General features: G+C 47.7%; 2 protein-coding genes and 1 long non-coding RNA gene across 9 annotated transcripts; 2 read left to right on the top strand and 1 right to left on the bottom strand.

The window, feature by feature from the left end:
* Positions 1-158: 158 nt before the first annotated feature.
* fastkd5 (FAST kinase domains 5) lies at positions 159-11,973 on the top strand. 4 transcript variants are annotated; one of them, XM_002936357.4, is made up of 2 exons: positions 159-247; positions 9,011-11,973. In XM_002936357.4, the coding sequence occupies exon 2, from the start codon at positions 9,048-9,050 to the stop codon at positions 11,532-11,534; it is 2,487 nt and encodes an 828-aa protein (XP_002936403.2). In that variant the 5' UTR covers positions 159-247; positions 9,011-9,047; the 3' UTR covers positions 11,535-11,973. The 4 variants fall into 4 exon arrangements, with proteins under 4 accessions (XP_002936403.2, XP_031751108.1, XP_031751109.1 ...); XM_031895248.1 differs by lacking the exon at positions 159-247 and adding an exon at positions 622-654; XM_031895249.1 differs by lacking the exon at positions 159-247 and adding an exon at positions 1,422-1,451.
* On the top strand, positions 165-19,297 carry ubox5 (U-box domain containing 5). Of its 4 annotated transcripts, none has more exon segments than NM_001005006.1 (5): positions 165-247; positions 14,085-14,176; positions 15,109-16,303; positions 16,887-17,048; positions 18,008-18,620. In NM_001005006.1, coding segments are annotated over 4 exon segments (1,620 nt in total). In that variant the 5' UTR covers positions 165-247; positions 14,085-14,122; the 3' UTR covers positions 18,217-18,620.
* On the bottom strand, positions 972-2,035 carry LOC116408420. Its single transcript, XR_004220911.1, has 3 exons — positions 2,010-2,035; positions 1,093-1,143; positions 972-1,057 (listed from the first exon to the last, which is right to left on the bottom strand). It is a non-coding gene; the product is annotated as an uncharacterized LOC116408420 (long non-coding RNA).
* Positions 19,298-19,743: the final 446 nt, after the last annotated feature.

Here is a 19,743-nt window from a genome sequence, read left to right as displayed (position 1 = left end):
TGGATTCTAAAGCGCCCACCCACTTGACGTTAGGTTTCAGTTTTACCTCTTCCTGCGGAAAGCGCATGCGCGGACGTATCCTGAGGTGGCGTCATTCACGACGTCATATCTCGGCGCTGTCAGGTGACGGCTTGCTGGTGCGACTGTACGGGCGGAGAGCAGGGAGACGGTGCGCAGCTCATGCCCTTGTCCTGCGGTTCCTTCATGTCGGCTTGTGGGCTCCCACCTCCATAGGCTCCCTACCTGGGTAAGTCTCCCACCTCCATAGGCTCCCTACCTGGGTAAGTCTCCCACCTCCATAGGCTCCCTACCTGGGTAAGTCTCCCACCTCCATAGGCTCCCTACCTGGGTAAGTCTCCCACCTCCATAGGCTCCCTACCTGGGTAAGTCTCCCACCTCCATAGGCTCCCTACCTGGGTAAGTCTCCCACCTCCATAGGCTCCCTACCTGGGTAAGTCTCCCACCTCCATAGGCTCCCTACCTGGGTAAGTCTCCCACCTCCATAGGCTCCCTACCTGGGTAAGTCTCCCACCTCCATAGGCTCCCTACCTGGGTAAGTCTCCCACCTCCATAGGCTCCCTACCTGGGTAAGTCTCCCACCTCCATAGGCTCCCTACCTGGGTAGTCTCCCACCTCCATAGGCTCCCTACCTGGGGTAAGTCTCCCACCTCCATAGGCTCCCTACTGGGTAAGTCTCCCACCTCCATAGGCCTCCCTACCTGGGTAAGTCTCCCACCTCCATAGGCTCCCTACCTGGGTAAGTCTCCCACCTCCATAGGCTCCCTACTGGGTAAGTCTCCCACCTCCATAGGCTCCCTACCTGGGTAAGTCTCCCACCTCCATAGGCTCCCACCTGGTAAGTCTCCACCCATAGGCTCCCCTACCTGGGTAAGTCTCCCACCTCCATAGGCTCCCTACCTGGGTAAAGTCTCCCACATCCATAGGGCTCCCTACCTGGGTAAGTCCCCCCACCTCCATAGGCTCCCTACCTGGGTAAGTCTCCCACCTCCATAGGCTCCCTACCTGGGTAAGTCTCCCACCTCCATAGGCTCCCTACCTGGGTAAGTCCCCCACCTCCATAGGCTCCCCTACCTGGGTAAGTCTCCCACCTCCATAGGCTCCCTACCTGGGTAAGTCTCCCACCTCCATAGGCTCCCCCTCCATAGGCTCCCTACCTGGGTAAGTCTCCCACCTCCATAGGCTCCCTACCTGGGTAAGTCTCCCACATCCATAGGCTCCCTACCTGGGTAAGTCTCCACATCCATAGGCCTCCCTACCTGGGTAAGTCTCCCACATCCATAGGCTCCCTACCTGGGTAAGTCTCCCACATCCATAGGCTCCCTACCTGGGTAAGTCTCCCACATCCATAGGCTCCCTACCTGGGTAAGTCTCCCACATCCATAGGCTCCCTACCTGGGTAAGTCTCCCACATCCATAGGCTCCCTACCCGGGTAAGTCTCCCACATCCATAGGCTCCCTACCTGGGTAAGTCTCCCACCTCCATAGGCTCCCTACCTGGGTAAGTCTCCCACCTCCATAGGCTCCCTACCTGGGTAAGTCTCCCACATCCATAGGCTCCCTACCTGGGTAAGTCTCCCACCTCCATAGGCTCCCTAACCTGGGTAAGGCTCCCACCTCCATAGGCTCCCTACCTGGGTAAGTCTCCCACCTCCATAGGCTCCCTACCTGGGTAAGGCTCCCACCTCCATAGGCTCCCTACCTGGGTAAGTCTCCCACCTCCATAGGCTCCCTACCTGGGTAAGTCTCCCACCTCCATAGGCTCCCTACCTGGGTAAGGCTCCCACCTCCATAGGCTCCCTACCTGGGTAAGTCCCCCACCTCCATAGGCTCCCTACCTGGGTAAGGCTCCCACCTCCATAGGCTCCCTACCTGGGTAAGGCTCCCACCTCCATAGGCTCCCTACCTGGGTAAGTCCCCCACCTCCATGGGCTCCCTACCTGGGTAAGGCTCCCACCTCCATAGGCTCCCTACCTGGGTAAGTCCCCCACCTCCATAGGCTCCCTACCTGGGTAAGGCTCCCACATCCATAGGCTCCCTACCTGGGTAAGTCCCCCACCTCCATAGGCTCCCTACCTGGGTAAGGCTCCCACCTCCATAGGCTCCCTACCTGGGTAAGTCTCCCACATACAGCTGCCTGCTGAGGATTGTGGGAGTTGAAGACTGGCTATTGCGTTGCTAACAGCCTAACTGAGGGGAACACTGGGCTGCCGGCCATTTCTGATGGACCGTTGGATAAAATAGGGCACCGAGATGGGGAACCCGACAGTGTTGCAAATTGGCAAACATACCCTAGTGTGGCCGGCTGGTAGCTTCTATTCCCTGGGGTGGCTGCTAGGGGGGGCTTCTATTCCCTGGGGTGGCTGCTAGGGGGGGCTTCTATTCCCTGGGGTGGCTGCTAGGGGGGGCTTCTATTCCCTGGGGTGGCTGCTAGGGGGGGCTTCTATTCCCTGGGGTGGCTGCTAGGGGAGGGGGGCTTCCTATTCCCTGGGGTGGCTGCTAGGGGGGGGGGCTTCTATTCCCTGGGGTGGCTGCTAGGGGGGGGGCTTCTATTCCCTGGGGTGGCTGCTAGGGGGGGGCTTCTATTCCCTAGGGGGGGGGCTTCTATTCCCTGGGGTGGCTGCTAGGGGGGGGTGGCTGCTAGGGGGGGGCTTATATTCCCTGGGGTGGCTGCTAGGGGGGGCTTATATTCCCTGGGGTGGCTGCTAGGGGGGGGCTTCTATTCCCTGGGGTGGCTGCTAGGGGGGGCTTCTATTCCCTGGGGTGGCTGCTAGGGGGGGCTTCTATTCCCTGGGGTGGCTGCTAGGGGGGGGGCTTATATTCCCTGGGGTGGCTGCTAGGGGGGCTTCTATCCCTGGGGTGGCTGCTAGGTGGGGGGGGGCTTCTATTCCCTGGGGTGGCTGCTAGGGGGGGCTTCTATTCGCTGGGGTGGCTCCTAGGGGGGGCTTCTATTCCCTGGGGTGGCTGCTAGGGGGGGGCCTTATATTCCCTGGGGTGGCTGCTAGGGGGGGCCTTATATTCCCTGGGGGGGCTGCTAGGGGGGGGGGGCTTCTATTCCCTGGGGTGGCTGCTAGGGGGGGGCTTCTATTCCCTGGGGTGGCTGCTAGGGGGGGCTTCTATTCCTTGGGGTGGCTGCTAGGGGGGGCTTCTATTTCCTGGGGTGGCTGCTAGGGGGGGGGGGCTTATATTCCCTGGGGTGGCTGCTATGTTATATTCCCTGGGGTGGCTACCAGGGCGGCCTTATATTCCCTGGGGTGGCTGCTATGTTATATTCCCTGGGGTGGCTGCCAGGGGGTCTTGTGTCCCCTAATTTTCTGGGAGAGAGAATTAGCCATGCCTAGAAACTAATATCCCCTAGGCCTAGGGGGTCCCTAGAAACATAGTATCAGGGCCACTTATATTCCCTAATACTTTGGAAGGAGAAAGCTATTGTCAAAAACTAATAATTTATAACTAATTTTTACTTCCAGGGGGGAGAATTAAAGCCTGTACTTAAAGGTGACCTGTCACCTTAAAAAATAATTTCAAATTCTTTTTCTATCCCGTTAGTTGAGCAAAATAAACTTCATTTACACTATATAAATTTTATGAATCTTGTATGTTCCCAATCACAGCAAGCAGGCAGCTGCCATTTATGTTATTAATTCAAGCTTTGCATCATTCCAAAATTATGTTTATGCTCCACAATCTGGCAGCTGATACCTATGTACATAATACATAAATGCAATGACATCTAGGAAGTGCTGAATGCAAAGTGAAAGTAATTGCCTGCCCTTCCTCTATGCCTAAGGCGGGGCAGGCAGTCTATGATTGACAGCTCAGATTTTTAAGCACATTTATAACAGGTATGGATGTTTTACTAAAAAATAGAATTTGGGTTTCTAGGGACCCCTAGTTTTCTTGCCCATGAATTTATGTCCTGGGGTAAAAAAACGAAACACTTCCTAGAAATGTGTCCACAGGAGAGAAGACTATGGGCTCCCTAGAAATGTATATGTCTCAGGGTGAAAATAAGGGGTCCTTAGAAACTAATATTCCCTTGGGTAGAAAGTTAGGTGTCCTAGGAACCTTTATTTCTTGGGGGAGAAAAATAGGGATCGTTAAAAATGTATATCTCCCAGGGTGAAAATTAGACGTTTTTGTATACAGGAGAAAAAAAAACAGGGGTCCTTAGAAACTTAGAATCTAATATCCCGGGGGAGAGAGCTAGGGGTCCCTAGAATCTAATATCCCGGGGGAGAGAGCTAGGGGTCCCTAGAATCTAATATCCCGGGGGAGAGAGCTAGGGGTCCCTAGAATCTAATATCCCGGGGGAGAGAGCTAGGGGTCCCTAGAATCTAATATCCCGGGGGAGAGACCTAGGGGTCCCTAGAATCTAATATCCCGGGGGAGAGAGCTAGGGGTCCCTAGAATCTAATATCCCGGGGGGGAGAGCTAGGGGTCCCTAGAATCTAATATGCCGGGGGAGAGAGCTAGGGGTCCCTAGAATCTAATATCCCGGGGGAGAAAGCTAGGGGTCCCTAGAATCTAATATCCCGGGGGAGAAAGCTAGGGGTCCCTAGAATCTAATATCCCGGGGGAGAGAGCTAGGGTCCCTAGAATCTAATATCCCGGGGGAGAGAGCTAGGGGTCCCTAGAATCTAATATCCCGGGGGAGAGAGCTAGGGTCCCTAGAATCTAAAATCCGGGGGAGAAAGCTAGGGGTCCCTAGAATCTAATATCCCGGGGGAGAAAGCTAGGGGTCCCTAGAATCTAATATCCCGGGGGAGAAAGCTAGGGGTCCCTAGAATCTAATATCCCGGGGGAGAAAGCTAGGGGTCCCTAGAATCTAATATCCCGGGGGAGAAAGCTAGGGGTCCCTAGAATCTAATATCCCGGGGGAGAGAGCTAGGGGTCCCTAGAATCTAATATCCCGGGGGAGAAAGCTAGGGGTCCCTAGAATCTAATATCCTGGGGGAGAAAGCTAGGGGTCCTAATTATCCCGGGGAGCTAGGGGTCCCTAGAATCTAATATCCTGGGGGAGAAAGCTAAGGGGTCCTAGAATCTAATATCCCGGGGGAGAGAGCTAGGGGGTTCCCTAGAATCTAATATCCTGGGGGAGAAAGCTAGGGGTCCCTAGAATCTAATATCCCGGGGAGAGAGCTAGGGGTCCCTAGAATCTAATATCCGGGGAGAGAGCTAGGGGTCCCTAGAATCTAATATCCCGGGGGAGAAGCTAGGGTCCCTAGAATCTAATATCCTGGGGGAGAGAGCTAGGGGTCCCTAGAATCTAATATCCTGGGGAGAGAGGCTAGGGTCCCTAGAATCTAATATCCCGGGGGAGAGAGCTAGGGGTCCCTAGAATCTAATATCCCTGGGGGAGAGAGCTAGGGGTCCTAGAATCTAATATCCTGGGGGAGAGAGCTAGGGGTCCCTAGAATCTAATATCCGGGGGAGAGAGCTAGGGGTCCTAGAATCTAATATCCTGGGGGAGAGAGCTAGGGTCCCTAGAATCTAATATCCCGGGGGAGAGAGCTAGGGGTCCCTAGAATCTAATATCCTGGGGGAGAGAGCTAGGGGTCCCTAGAATCTAATATCCTGGGGGAGAGAGCTAGGGGTCCTAGAATCTAATATCCCGGGGGACAGAGCTAGGGGTCCCTAGAATCTAATATCCTGGGGGACAGAGCTAGGGGTCCCTAGAATCTAATTATCCGGGGAGAGAGCTAGGGGTCCCTAGAATCTAATATCCCGGGGAGAAAGCTAGGGGTCCCCTAGAATCTAATATCCCGGGGGAGAGAGCTAGGGGTCCCTAGAATCTAATATCCCGGGGGAGAGAGCTAGGGGTCCCTAGAATCTAATATCCCGGGGGAGAGAGCTAGGGGTCCCTAGAATCTAATATCCCGGGGAGAGAGCTAGGGGTCCCTAGAATCTAATATCCTGGGGGAGAGAGCTAGGGGTCCCTAGAATCTAATATCCAGGGGGAGAGAGCTAGGGGTCCCTAGAATCTAATATCCTGGGGGAGAGAGCTAGGGGTCCCTAGAATCTAATATCCCGGGGGAGAGAGCTAGGGGTCCCTAGAATCTAATATCCCGGGGGAGAGAGCTAGGGGTCCCTAGAATCTAATATCCCGGGGGAGAGAGCTAGGGGTCCCTAGAATCTAATATCCCGGGGGAGAGAGCTAGGGGTCCCTAGAATCTAATATCCCGGGGGAGAAAGATAGGGGTCCCTAGAATCTAATATCCGGGGGGAGAAAGCTAGGGGTCCCTAGAATCTAATATCCCGGGGGAGAAAGCTAGGGGTCCCTAGAATCTAATATCCCGGGGGAGAGAGCTAGGGGTCCCTAGAATCTAATATCCTGGGGGAGAGAGCTAGGGGTCCCTAGAATCTAATATCCTGGGGGAGAGAGCTAGGGGTCCCTAGAATCTAATATCCCGGGGGACAGAGCTAGGGGTCCCTAGAATCTAATATCCCGGGGGACAGAGCTAGGGGTCCCTAGAATCTAATATCCCGGGGGAGAAAGCTAGGGGTCCCTAGAATCTAAATATCCTGGGGGAGAGAGCTAGGGGTCCCTAGAATGCTAATATCCTGGGGGAGAGAGCTAGGGGTCCCTAGAATCTAATATCCCGGGGGAGAGAGCTAGGGGTCCCTAGAATCTAATATCCCGGGGGAAGAGAGCTAGGGGTCCCTAGAATCTAATATCCGGGGGAGAGAGCTAGGGGTCCCTAGAATCTAATATCTTGGGGAGAGAGCTAGGGGTCCCTAGAATCTAATATCCCGGGGGAGAGAGCTAAACTTTAATTTGTCCAGTCTTCTCTGTAGGAGGGTGATAGCCCAAGTAATACTGATAATATATACATATATCCTTACTGTGGTTCACAGAGGCAAACTACAAAATCAAGTCATTTCCTCTACTTCTTAGTAGTATCCTGTCCGTTTTGGGGGAACAGTCTAGGCCAGGGGTCCCCAATCCTTTTTACTTTTGAGCCACATTCAAATGTAGAAAGTGTTGGGGAGCAACACCAGCATGAAATAAAGTTCTGGGGGTGCCAAATAAGGGCTGTGGTTGGCTATTTGGTAGCCTCCAACTGAACTGGTAGCCTATAGACGGCTCTGTGTGGCAGTACACTCTAATGGGGTAGTGAGCAACATGTTGCCCCCGTGCCTCTGGTCTAGGCTAATACCCCTGACATGTATCTGTGGGACAGGGTGGGACCTCCGTGCCCTATAGTATACACAGAGTTGTGTTGCTTTGTATGCAGTCTGACTTCCCTTCATGGCTCGGGGGCATACTCACTACTGATTGACAATAAGCATTTAATACCATTACTTGTTCATTCTCTCTCTGATCTTTATGGCTTTCCTGGTTCTCACTTTGTACCTACGGCAGGCTTTCCTTCACTGATTTCCTCACTCGGACATATAAGCTTATTTATGAGTTTGTCAAGTAAAATGCAATATACTGGTGTAATTTTGTTTCTTTTATAAAATCCAAATTCTGTATTCCTGTATGAAAATCTTTATTGCAAAGACTTATTAGTGACTAGAGATTCTGTGTCTCTTTGCCCCTGTGCATAACCCAGTGCATGTCCGGCGCAATTGCACGCCCATTTCTCCGACATCTGCACTAGAACATTCCAGGCAGTGCTGGTCCAGTTGAACCCAGTTATAAGGGTTTGTTTTATTTTATGTCAAATATCAGTCTGCCTTTTTGGTTGTTTTGTCTTACGCTGTTCCATGGGGAGTCCATTAACTGACTGGGTCTTTCCCTGGTACACAAGACTTTACTATAAGGAACAGGAATGTTTTATTTCCTATTATGGCCTTTTGCAAATAGTGTATATATGTTATGGCCAGGGAGTGTATGGTTACTGAGGCTGAGCTGGCCAGCCTACTGCTACTACTCCTCCTCTCTGCTGTATATATTAGGGGTCCTCAAACATTGTCAACAGGAGGTCATTTCACAGTCCCTCAGACTGTTTATATATATATATATATATATATATATATATGTATATTAGTTTTGACAATAATATCAATTTGTGGCTGCTCCATAGTGGATTATTTATTATCCTTTACATAGGGGCACATTTACACTGCGCTTTGCAGAGTTTATACATCATTCCCATCTGTCCCTGCCCAAAAGGAGCTTACAAAATCTATGGTCCCTATGACAGTCAGATACTCTAGGAGCCCATATACCTGTCTGTATGTTTTGGGAAGAAACCGGAGTACCCAGAGGAAACCCACACAAACGGGGAGAACATACAGACTATTTGCAGACGGTGCCCAGGTTGGAGTCAAATTCAGGACCCCAGCGCTGCAAGGCAGAATCCCTTAGACGTACCCACTGAGCCACTGGGATTAAATGGAATTATGTGTGAGCGCAAATGAGCAGACCAGGGCAATAAAATCTTATAGGTCAGGTTGGAAGACTGTGGGTGCCCACTAACCCATTTGCTTTGTGCGTGTTTTGCTGAATGACAGGAATGAAACCAATCATTGTATTTGCAGTGGGCCGAGCCCAGTTAATCTTAAGATATGAGTTGGTACCCAAACTCGGCACCACTTGCTGTTTATGGTCGGTCTCTGTTATTGTAGTATGTTCTGCTATGATATGTGTGTAAATAATTGTTTGTGGTCAGGAAGTAGAATCCCAACCTTAACTTTTGATCCCTTCAGAAAAAGGTTAAGGAACTGACCTGTATATAGCCCTATTATGGTGGGGCGTTTGAATTATACCGTCAAGGATAAATAACTAGATTCAGTATGGTTGCGTTGGCTGTGGTTTGGTGGCTATGCCTACTTTCTACAGCTCAATCAATTAGAAAGCAAGAGCCCTTCCGTGATGCACTTCTACTGTAGCAAAGCTCCAAATATGATTAACTTTTCAGATGTTCTGTTTGCCTGCTATGTTTGTGCTGATAGATATATAAGCCATAAGATTAAGAAAAGGAAACGCCAGTTGAGTAGAAGGAAGATACTCATCTTCATTCTTCATCTGCCCTTTTTTCAGTAACTGGATGCTTTTGTGATGCTGGATCCCGTGACCCATGGCCACTGTGATATGCCGAAGATTGCGAGGAGGGGTGTACCGAACCAGCACATTTTCAGCTGCGGTCAAGCTGGCGCACAAGAAGCTCCCCAATGATCACGGAAACGCTTACACTTTGCACATCTTGGAGAATGAACACGTTGAACCCGACAGAAATGGTTTAAACCCAACTCTGTACAACCCAGGGGCTTATGCAGGGCTCAAAAAATATAACCGCAGTGCGACAGAGAGCTATGAGGTTAATACATTGCACAGTGACTACACTAGGAGTAATGCCAAGCAGATTCAAAATACGTACAGTATTATGTCTTCCCGAAGCTTATCTAGTGCAAAAAATAATATATTAGACTTTGCATTTAGCAGCCCAGTTACCTCACAGGCTCGACTGCCAGATAATACAAAGCCACAGTTGAAAAATGAGGCTGAGCCTAAGCTTGATGGCTATGAGGCTGAAATCTATAGCACCAAGGAAGATCCAAGAAGGTTTCAGCAGGACAGGGACAGGCCGGAGTACAAATCCCTGTGCTACAGCAACTCCACCCAAAATGTATGCACATCTGTAGAGGAAGGGCAGCACCTTCTGAAACAAGTTACCTTTCTGAAGAGCAGTCTGACTCCCGGAGTCATCGCTGACTATTTTGATAAGCTCGGCCATTTACCTGACGATCAAATGGAATCCGTACGGGCAGATACTAAGTTTGCCATGCTCTGCCGCTACAGCATTGAAAACCTCCAGCAGTACAGTCACGCAGAGCTGATCGGTATTCTGAAGGCATTTGTACGTCTCGAGATTCCCGCGACCCACTCCATGTTCAGTGTCTACGAGGTGGAGTTCTGTCGTAGGGTTTGGAACATGAGCACAAACGACTTGCTGTTAGTAGCAGATATGTGGAGGTACTTGGGTCGTAGCGTACCTCGTTATTTAGAGATCCTATACAGTTATATGGAACTGCGTTGGAAGGATCTTAATTTGCCCCAGCTGATTCAGTTGATCTATATCATTGGGGAAGGGAGGAAGGCACCTCGGGAGCTGATGCAGAAACTTGAATCGATGGTGCTGAGACACCTAGATTCGCTCAACCTGGAAGAAATCGGTGCTGTTTGCTTAGGCTTCTTTAAGTCTCATAATGGATTGTCCGAGCATCTCATGAGAAAAATCGGGGACAAAGTTTCTGACGGAATGGACGACATTAGCAATTATGCTTTAGTTAATGTGCTTAAAATGTTCCGCTTCACCCACGTAGATCATTTAGTCTTCCTGAAACGACTGGGACAGATTGCACCGGGCAGAATCCCCAGTATGGGTTCCCAAGGGATCATGCACATTGCTCTGTCTTGCGCTGCCTTGCATTATCTAGATGAAAATGTCATGAATGCCGTAGCGGCCACAATTCCAGACAGGGTTGCTTACTGCAGAAGCAAAGACCTTGCCAAGCTTTTATGGTCCTTCGGTGCTTTAAATTACCAGCCTCCGAATGCCGATCAGTTTTATGCCACCCTCACTTCTCAGATTCGGAACAAACTGGGGGAGTTTGAGAAGTTTCCCGAACATTTCCTCACCTGTTTGTTGGGACTGGTATTCGCTAAATACTATCCGTTGGATCTGATCGAGTTTGCCTTAAGCGAGAAGTTTGTTAAATTAGCTACCAAGGAAAGCTTGTTTGAGCTTAAAAAGGATCTTTTCACTTTAGACGGAAGCGTGGAAATCGAATGTCCCGAGTACACGGGTAATCACCTATCGATGGAGCTTCGACAAGAGGTGACAGAAATGCTCCAGAGTTTCTCAAGGCAGGATATTTGCATCAAACCTGAGGTTCTTGAAGCTGCTACCCTAATAGAATCCATGTTGGGGGGACCACAGTACGTGAAAAATCACATGATTTTGCCTCACACTAGATCAAATGACTTGGAGGTCCATTTGGACGTCGGCGAGAAGCCCATTCCTATAAATGTGGACACGGTGGGATCTCCTTCTGTTAGCTCTGAACTGAAACCTATGGGCATCCAAATAACGGAGGACCTTCTGGATCAACTGTTGGACAGCAATCGGAAAACTGTTCTGCACAAAGATGTAGAAAAGCCAAAGCTTGAGACTGGCCAACGCAGGGTGGCTTCATCTGTTCCAAAGGATTACACAAAACTACTCAATCCTGATTTCTCCAGTGGTGTCCCCATTACCGACAACCTAATATCTATGCTGGCAATGTCAAGGGCTTTACCTGAAAAACCTTTGTGCAAACCGAAAGCACGTGCAGACGCTTTCAAGCTGGCTATCCAAGTATCCAACCGGAATCACTACTGCTATGCCTCTAGGCATCTCCTGGGACTCCATAACTTGAAGAGAAGGCAGCTCCAAAAGTTGGGATATGTAGTGGTGGAGCTTCCATACTGGGAATGGTTTCCTCTGCTGAAACGTACACGTTCCGAGAAACTCGCTTACTTGCACCAAAAGATATTTAGCTCCGTGGACTACCTCCGGGGGTAACGTGCTTCTTGGTGGACCGGCATCGTTTCTCTCAAGTTTGGGCAATGCGAGCGGCAGTAGGAGAGGTCGATGGTGGCAGTTGAATAAATTGCAATTAGTCTATCGGCACTTCAGCTTCCTTTTGTAATTACCAGCATTTAATCCAGTTGTATATACAGTACCAGTTTGGGGGTCTGGGTACAAAAGCAGGTCACGTTTAATAATCATATTAATCATAATTTATGTTTCTTAATGCCTATATTTTTTTAAAGTGGTGTTGCACAACCAGACTGCCCTATTCTGAAATCTTTATTCTGTATAATAAACAGTTTAATAAAATAAAAGTCAGTGGTTTGAATGCCACGGGAGTGACTCTATCTTGAAGATTCCTTTATGGTGCTGAGAAGAGGTTTCTGTAAATGTTTTATTCATTTTAGTGCATTAAAACCATATAGTAGGATTCCAGTGTTTGCCTTTATATTGGAGAATAAGCATTTATGTTTAAGTCTTCCCCCGTCCCAGAGAGATTAGATGGCTAAGCAACACATTTTGATTAAGTGGCAAGTTGGGCTTAGAACTGTCATCTCTCTGATTTCTGGTCGGGGTTCTTTAATGCTACTCGGACAGGGTGCTTAATTCCATAAGGTGAATGTGGCGCCTACAGCTTTACATGGGCACCTAATTGTTGACCTGAGAGCCAATTACAACTTATTCCTAAGTAGACTTTACCTAATGTTAATATTCGTCCTAATATATTACAGGTAAAAGGAATATAAAGCACCTTGTACGTGGTCTTCTTTAATTAATTTTAGTTCGGAAGCTGTAGTTCCCCTTTAATACATCATTATATATTTCTCTGTAATTGGTCTCGGATGGCAGATCAGCTTTGTATTTCCTGCAAGGAAGTCTATTGGACACCAGGTGGCGCTCAAGTACTATGCAATAACAGCAGCCTGTATCTATGTAGAATGTTACTGACTGCCTTTGCAGGAAAGGAATTCTTCCAATGGAGACAGTCCAATCTCCTTTCTTCCATTCTCAGTTGATATGATCTACCGGATTAAATAGAAAAAGTTACACACGTTTGTTAACCTTCTATTTTTTTGGTACATGTTAATAAATATTCCCTCAAACATAACTATTCTATGGTGATTAAAGGGGTAGTTCACCTTTAACTTTTAATATAATGTAGACGTTGATATTCTGTGACAATTTGGTTTTTCAGTTATTTAGCTTTTTGTTCTGCAGCTCTCCATTTAGTGTTGTAGCAGCTATCTGGTTGCTAGGGTCTTATTTACCCTAGCGACCAGGCAGCGGTTTAAACGAGAGATGGGTATAAGAATAATAGGGGCCTGCATAGAAAGATAAGTAATAACAATAAACTTGTTGCCTTATAGAGCAATCGTTTTTGATATACGATATAATTTATCCTTATCGGGGTCAAAACAATCCTGTTGGGTTTAATTAATGGTTTATTGATTTTAGTAGACTCAAGGTATGGAGATTCAAATTACGGAGAGACCCCTTATCTGGAATACCCTTGGTCCCAAGTATTCTGGATAACGGGTCCTATACCTGTACTGTTTTACCAATAAAGAGAAAAAGGAAATGATTTTTAAAATTTTGAATTATTTGCTTATAATGGGAGTCTATGGGAGATGGCCTTCCTGTAATTTGGAGCTTTCTGGATAACGGGTTTCCGTATAACAGATCCCATACCTGTACTGATACCCCCTTTCCCCAGTGTACAGGGAAGTGGACGGTTTCCAATTGTTTATTACACACGTACACTTTTTTTTTTCCAATGCACTAAGGGGCAATTCATTCGCTCACTCCATCTTTAAACTGCCCAGTCCCTTGTGACCTGCAAGGACCTGCTTTGGCCTTTATTTAGTAAACTGAGCAAAGGTTGCCCCACTTTAGTAAAGGCTGAAGTGAGCAATGGTATAGCTGCTGTGAGTTATTGCATCGGGGGCAATTATCGTACCCGTTATAACTATTGGGCCCTTGACATACAATGCACCTTAAGGTGCTAGATATTAATGTTTGGAACCAAATGTCATTCCGGAGCACTGTACACTTCCCCAATAGACCTGTTTGGCTACGTATTCCCCTCCCAGAGATATATAGCATTTAGAGCAGGGATCCCCAACCTTTTCCACCTGTGAGCCACACTCAGATGTAGTTGTAGTTGTAGTTGGGGAGCCACACAAGCATAAGGGGAAGCCAAATAAGGGCTGTGATTGGCTATTAGGTAGCCCCATGGGGACTGCAGGAGGTTCTGCTTGGGGTAAAACTGTCTCTGGGCTTTCGAAACTTGCCTCCAAGCCAGAAATGTAAAAATGGCACCTACTTTGGGGCCACTGGGAGCAACATTAAGGGGGTGGTGAGGAACATGTTGCCCCCAAGCTACTGGTTGGGGATCACTGATTTAGATTGTGGGCTACAGCAAATTAGTGATGCTTATTGGGAGCTTGACCTTTTTATTATGGTCGATCAATGCCTGGTGTGTCCTGCACTCTGCCTTAACCATTCATTGTGTAGCCTTTGCCTTTTTCTTGTTTCCTCCAGGTATTAATGTTAAAGAAGATCTTGACTGACCAACAAGGATGGTTATAAACCTTTGTCTTCCTCAGTTTCACCCTAGAGTAGCGTGTAATAAGGTAAATATCCTAATATAGAACAATAGCATTCTCTGTCTGGTTAAGCTGGCCACACACGTAGCAGTTTCAATCTTTCGTGGGACCATTGGTCGCAGGAAAGATTGTTCCCACCCTCTACTAACATTCAGGGCTGAATCATCGGATATTGAGGTAGAAACAATAGAAATTCCATATCCTTCTGGCGATTCAGGCCTGAACGTAGATTTTGCTCGGGCGCCTTCAATGGCCTTCACCTTTAATGGCACCCGATCAAAATCTTTTAACCTGGTCGATCGACCGATATCCACAGCTTTTTGCGATATCGGTCACCTCATCGAGCCGCCATACACGCACCGAACATCGTACGAAACACGGTTTCATATGATAATAAAGCCGGCCATAAACCCACCAATAATGAGTTATGAGCACTGAGGCCCTTACTGTGGCCCGACTGTGGGATTTTGCCCAGTTTCAGCCTTACTGGGTCTGAGTGCATGCATGGACCCTGTAGGAGTTTCAACTGACCCATTGGGATCTCTGACCGAATACAATATCTGCTCTGGGCACACTTTCTGTTGGTTTAGATTAGGGGTGGCCACACTTTTTCATTCCGTGGTCGACGCATTCACGCAGCACTTCCACATCACCGGCTTCATCGCAGTCCACCAGTGATCCACGGGGGATCGACTGGTGGACCACGATCGATGTATTGGCCACCCCTGGTTTAGATCCATAAGTGTGAGTGAGGGCTTTTTGGGGATCCATGCTGATGGCCAAGTTAGCTTGTATCTGACCATTTACCCCCTTGGGCCATTCAATGAGATAACAAACTTGTAAATTAATTTAGCATTCATATTAATGGAAACATTTCAGAATGTTCTGATCTTGTACATTTGGGGCCTTAACCTTTTCTCCACACTTGTATAAGGTTTGCCTTTTTTTTCTGCTTCTAGATTAGCGCAGATGGCTACGAAGTGGAAAACCTCATCTCGGATGATCTCAGTAAAAGGAATCGTGGCTTTCGCTGTGAATATTTTATTAGGCCCCCTGTGCATGTCACCATCACGTTTCCCTGTAGCACTGAGATATGTAGGATTAATATAGATACTTCTCATGGGGGGCAGCATCACTTCTCTGGGATAGACCTCTATACCTCTTCCTCGTCCACCAAATCCTCTTGGAACGCTCATGATCCAAACCAAGCTGGCCTAGTGGGACCTGACAAAGAGCTTTTTACTTTGGTGGGCAAAGTCTTGCTCAAAAATCAAAGCAAAGTGACATTTAACAACAGGGCCTTCAAGCCGCGACACCCATTTCACCAGTTTGATCATGTGATGTCTTACCACGGTTCATCCTGCCAGGAGCTATGGAATAAAGGCCCCTCCAGTCTTGCCGGTGTTACCAGTCTTAAGATTTGTATAACTCATATTGCCGGTGGGGCACCATGCTGCATTAAGAGGGTGGAGGTTTGGGGTCATCCAGCAAAGACTTGTCCTAAGGAAATTGTGGAAAGCCTGTACCAAATCGCTTGCCTGAGTCTCCCTCACGATTCAGCACAACAGCAGCAGCAGCCGTCGTTGCCAATGGATAGTAGCCACATGTTGTCTAGCACTTTAGAGAACATACAGCGCAGCCCAAGCGAACTTGCCACCATTCTCCATAATGTTCCTGAGGAGTTTCTGGATCCCATTACACTTGACATTATGACTTTCCCAATGCTTCTTCCATCCGGCAAAGTAATTGACCAAAGCACATTAGATAAATGTAACCAAAGCGAAGCAACATGGGGCCGACTGCCCAGTGACCCGTTTACTGGTGTCCCCTTCAACCAACACTCTCAAGCCGTCCCCCACCCATCTCTTAAAGTAAGGATAGACTATTTCCTCTTACAGCACAGAATGCCTGGCTCCAATATACTGGGCAGGACTCAGATTGGACCCTTTGTGACTCCATCTGCTGTAGCGTTGTCTTCCATGAAAAGGAAAGTAGAATGGATGGAGGACAGTGACAACGACGGCGACAACGTCGACACCTATTTTTCCGCTGTAAGTGGTTTCAACAGTTCTGCCTCAGACTTCAGTGCCAAGAAGTTGAAAACGGAAAACGATTGCAGTCAGTCAAACATGGATTGTTCCACCAGTAACTCAGGTACTTGCTCATATGCAATTTTCTAACTGTCAGGCGTCGGCTCTTAGGGGCTTAGTGCTACTTTAGTCTCCATAATAAATGCTACATGCAAGTGTTATGCAACCTGTTTATGGAAGAAGGTCTAGGGTGGTCAAAACTTTAGGTTCTTGTACCTAAATTCCTTTTTTCCCTGTTATTAACCTGCCTTCTCTCTGGTGTCATGGGCACTGCAAATGCTCATTGAGCTCTGGTTTGGTAAAGACCATCAGTTGAAAGACCGTAGAAACCTATGGGGCTCTCCAGGAACAGTTTTGGAGGCTTCTGCTTCACTGATAGAATGCATCACTACTTCCAGGCTGGCATAGTGGGTTTGTTATGTTGGGGCAAGTTCTTTTTGGGCCTCATGTTGGTAGCCTACAGTATGAGTCTGAGCTGGTTCCAGTTGAAATGTCTATGCACTTCAGAGCTGTGGAGGTTACTAAGTCCTTGAACCTGGTAGTGAAACCAACAAAGGAGTTATTCATTTGTAGTAACAATGTCGACAACGTAATAACCCTATAGGGTACAAATCTTATAGTATCTAATATCCCTAATGTATCTGCAGATGCAGCATCCCATGAGCAAAGGCTGACCCAAAGCCTGGACTACGCACTCACTACTACACTTGGATCCATGCCCTCGTACACTGCAAGGTTTGTGAAAGGCCACCAACTGGGAGCTTCAGGGGAGAGCGGTGGAGGAACCTCGGCCTGGAGCACCATACCCGGTAGCTATATGTCAGGGCTTCTTTACTAATGTCCCAGCCTGTGTGATCCCATGACCCAGAATTAATAAGTTGCTCCTGTGCTGATAATTAGGCATCGATTTGTGGATGTAGTTCAGCGGTTCCCAACCTGTGGGTCACGACCCCTTTGGGGGTCGAACGACCCTTTCACAGGGGTCGCCTAAGACCAATGGAAAACACATATTTCCGATGGACTTAGGAATAATTTTATGGTTGGGGGTCACCACAACATGAGCAACTGTATTAAAGGGTCACGGCATTAGGAAGGTTGAGAGAGGTAGTTGCTTTGGCTACATACACACACCATTAGGCTGCAGACCCCCCGTATCTGCTCCATTTAAAAGTAATATTGGCGGTTAAATAGATTTCACCCCAGATACTAAATGACTATAAATCTACCTCTTTGTAACTGCGACCCAGTTTGCAAAATGTTAAAGCAATACTGACACGGGAAAACATGATTTTTTTTCAAACCCCATCAGTTAATAGAGCTTCTCCAGCAGAATATCCTGCATTGTAATCTGTTTTTCCCATGGGGCTAGCCATATTCTTCATTTCCCAGGGTGCCACAGCCATGTGACCTGTGCTCTGATAAACTTCACTCACACTTTACTGCTGCGCTGCAAGTTGGAGTGATATCCCCCCCCCCCTCACCCCCAGCAGCCGATCAGCAGAACAATGGGAAGGGAGCAAGATAGCAGCTCCCAGTAGGTATCAGAATAGCACTCAATAGTAAGAAATCCAAGTCCGACTTGGGACTCCTCCAGTTACAATAGAGTAGGAGAAACAATAGGTTAGCTGAACTGGAAGTCCTTTTAGCTTTTGGATGTGGTATTCCAGCCTATTCAGCTTCCCTTGTATATTTTCATGTCATGTTTATTAGGGATGATTCCTCTTCCTGCTATAACTTGTATTTCTTGTGCTCTTCTCTCTCTCTTAAGAGTTTAATCGATGTGCCGAGGGTCAAGGTTGCTCTTCTTGTGGGAGGATATTTTCCGCTTACTGCAAGACAGAGCCCGTGTATCAGCTTTCATGTGGGCACCTCATGTGCCGGCCTTGCTTAGCGGAGAAACAAAAGTCCCTGTCCATTCTGTGCAACAATTGCAACAGGTCGGTGGCCACGCGAGATGTTCAGAGAGTCCACCTTTGATTTGCACAATGAATAAAGGCTTTGCCCAGGAAACGGCTGAAACACTGCATTCAGATGACTGTGCCTGCTCCGAGGCCTTGATACGTACCGTTAACTTTATATCCTTTGCTGCTATTCTCTTGTGTATTTATTTAGGAGCGGGGGGCAGTAGTGACCCCACTATTCTGCTTAATACCATAGCTGTGCTAGCTGGAGGAATTCACTCAGACCTATTCATGTTATGTTTACAGTGGATAACCCTAGGGCCGGTTCGAAGGTGGGATTGATTACCCACAGGTTTCACTCTCTCAATCTAAGTAATAGATGGCCTCTTCTTACCCCCAGGCCCTGGTGAATCCTATTCATGTGCAAGTAACAACAAGGCCTTTACATTTGTGTTGGAATAAAGTGCACTTGTGAAGCCGCTTGCACCTTCTCTTTCCTCTCACATTAGCCGGTTAGGCCTATGTTGCACCTCTATGTGGTTCTGGCCACTGGTTAGTTCTGTGGATAGTAAACCGCTTGGTGTAGGATTAGTTTTCCTGCATACCTTATCAAATAAGTGTTCAGATAATATAACTGCCATACTTGCTATGGCCCCTGTCTTTCCTGTATCTCGCATACTAGTTCATTTAGTGTTCTTTGCTGGCCCTTGGCTTCGGTTCTGGGTCTTTAATCAGACTCCTTGAGATAAAGTGTTCTGTACAGGTCATATGGTGTTTAAATGGAAGGCAGCCATGGGAGTTTTAACAACAGAAACCTTGCTGTAAAGGTGAACATAGGGAAGGCTAGGGCTTTAATTTATCATTGAGTACATCAGAATGATTTTACTGTTAGATGTACAGTAGACCTGGGCCAAATGTCAAGAATTCGGAGAAAGAACATTAATTCAAATTGAACACAAGCAGTTGGTAACACTTAGGGCTTGGCCAGTGTTTAGCCAGTCAGAGCATTAAGACAACTTGCAACTAATTGCAGCATTAGGACTTTTACAGTTTGTAACATAACTATAGTAATTAAGCCTTTGCCTTTAAAATGTTACTGGCCTATTAACTTTTCCCATTCTGGCAACTGTACGTTTGCTTTGTGAGCAGATACACTATATGGGCAAAGTATCTAGGCACTCCTCAAATGCATTCGAACACTCACTGCTGGGTCCTGGACTGTCTCGTAAAGCAATGTTAGCACAAGAACTATTTGTCGGAAGTGTTGGGTTGTTGTGGGTGATCAAAAGCAAAACTCACAACCCTAAATGCAATACCAAGTGTCAGTAAGGCTTACTGCCATTGGGCTCTTGACCAGTGGAAACACAACCTATGGAGATATCAGTGGTATTTGTCTATGTGTCAGTCTTATAAAGTTACTATAAGATAAGGAGGAGTTTGGTTGGAGGTTGAGGGGTTTACATAAATTCTGTTTTTCCTACTTTTTGGCAGCAGTTTGGGGAAATTTTTTCTGTTTTAGCACAATAATTCCCGCAATGCACAAGGTCCCTACAGAATGGGTTGCTGAGATGGGATTGAAAGACATTGCCTGGGCTGCACAGAG

The sequence above is a fragment of the Xenopus tropicalis genome, chromosome 1, assembly GCF_000004195.4.
Source record: "Xenopus tropicalis strain Nigerian chromosome 1, UCB_Xtro_10.0, whole genome shotgun sequence".
Lineage (NCBI taxonomy): Eukaryota > Metazoa > Chordata > Amphibia > Anura > Pipidae > Xenopus > Xenopus tropicalis.
The sequence above is the reverse complement of the archived record's forward strand: the minus strand, read 5'-3'. Positions and strand labels throughout refer to the sequence as shown.

Coding starts and splice junctions, on each gene's coding strand:
- fastkd5 (XM_002936357.4), top strand. CDS start 9,048: ATGGCCACTGTGATATGCCGAAGATTGCGAGGAGGGGTGTACCGAACC.
- ubox5 (XM_031898037.1), top strand. CDS start 14,123: ATGGTTATAAACCTTTGTCTTCCTCAGTTTCACCCTAGAGTAGCGTGT. Junction 14,177..15,108: donor CTAGAGTAGCGTGTAATAAG/GTAAATATCCTA, acceptor TTCTGCTTCTAG/ATTAGCGCAGATGGCTACGA. Junction 17,049..18,007: donor GGCCTGGAGCACCATACCCG/GTAGCTATATGT, acceptor CTCTCTCTTAAG/AGTTTAATCGATGTGCCGAG.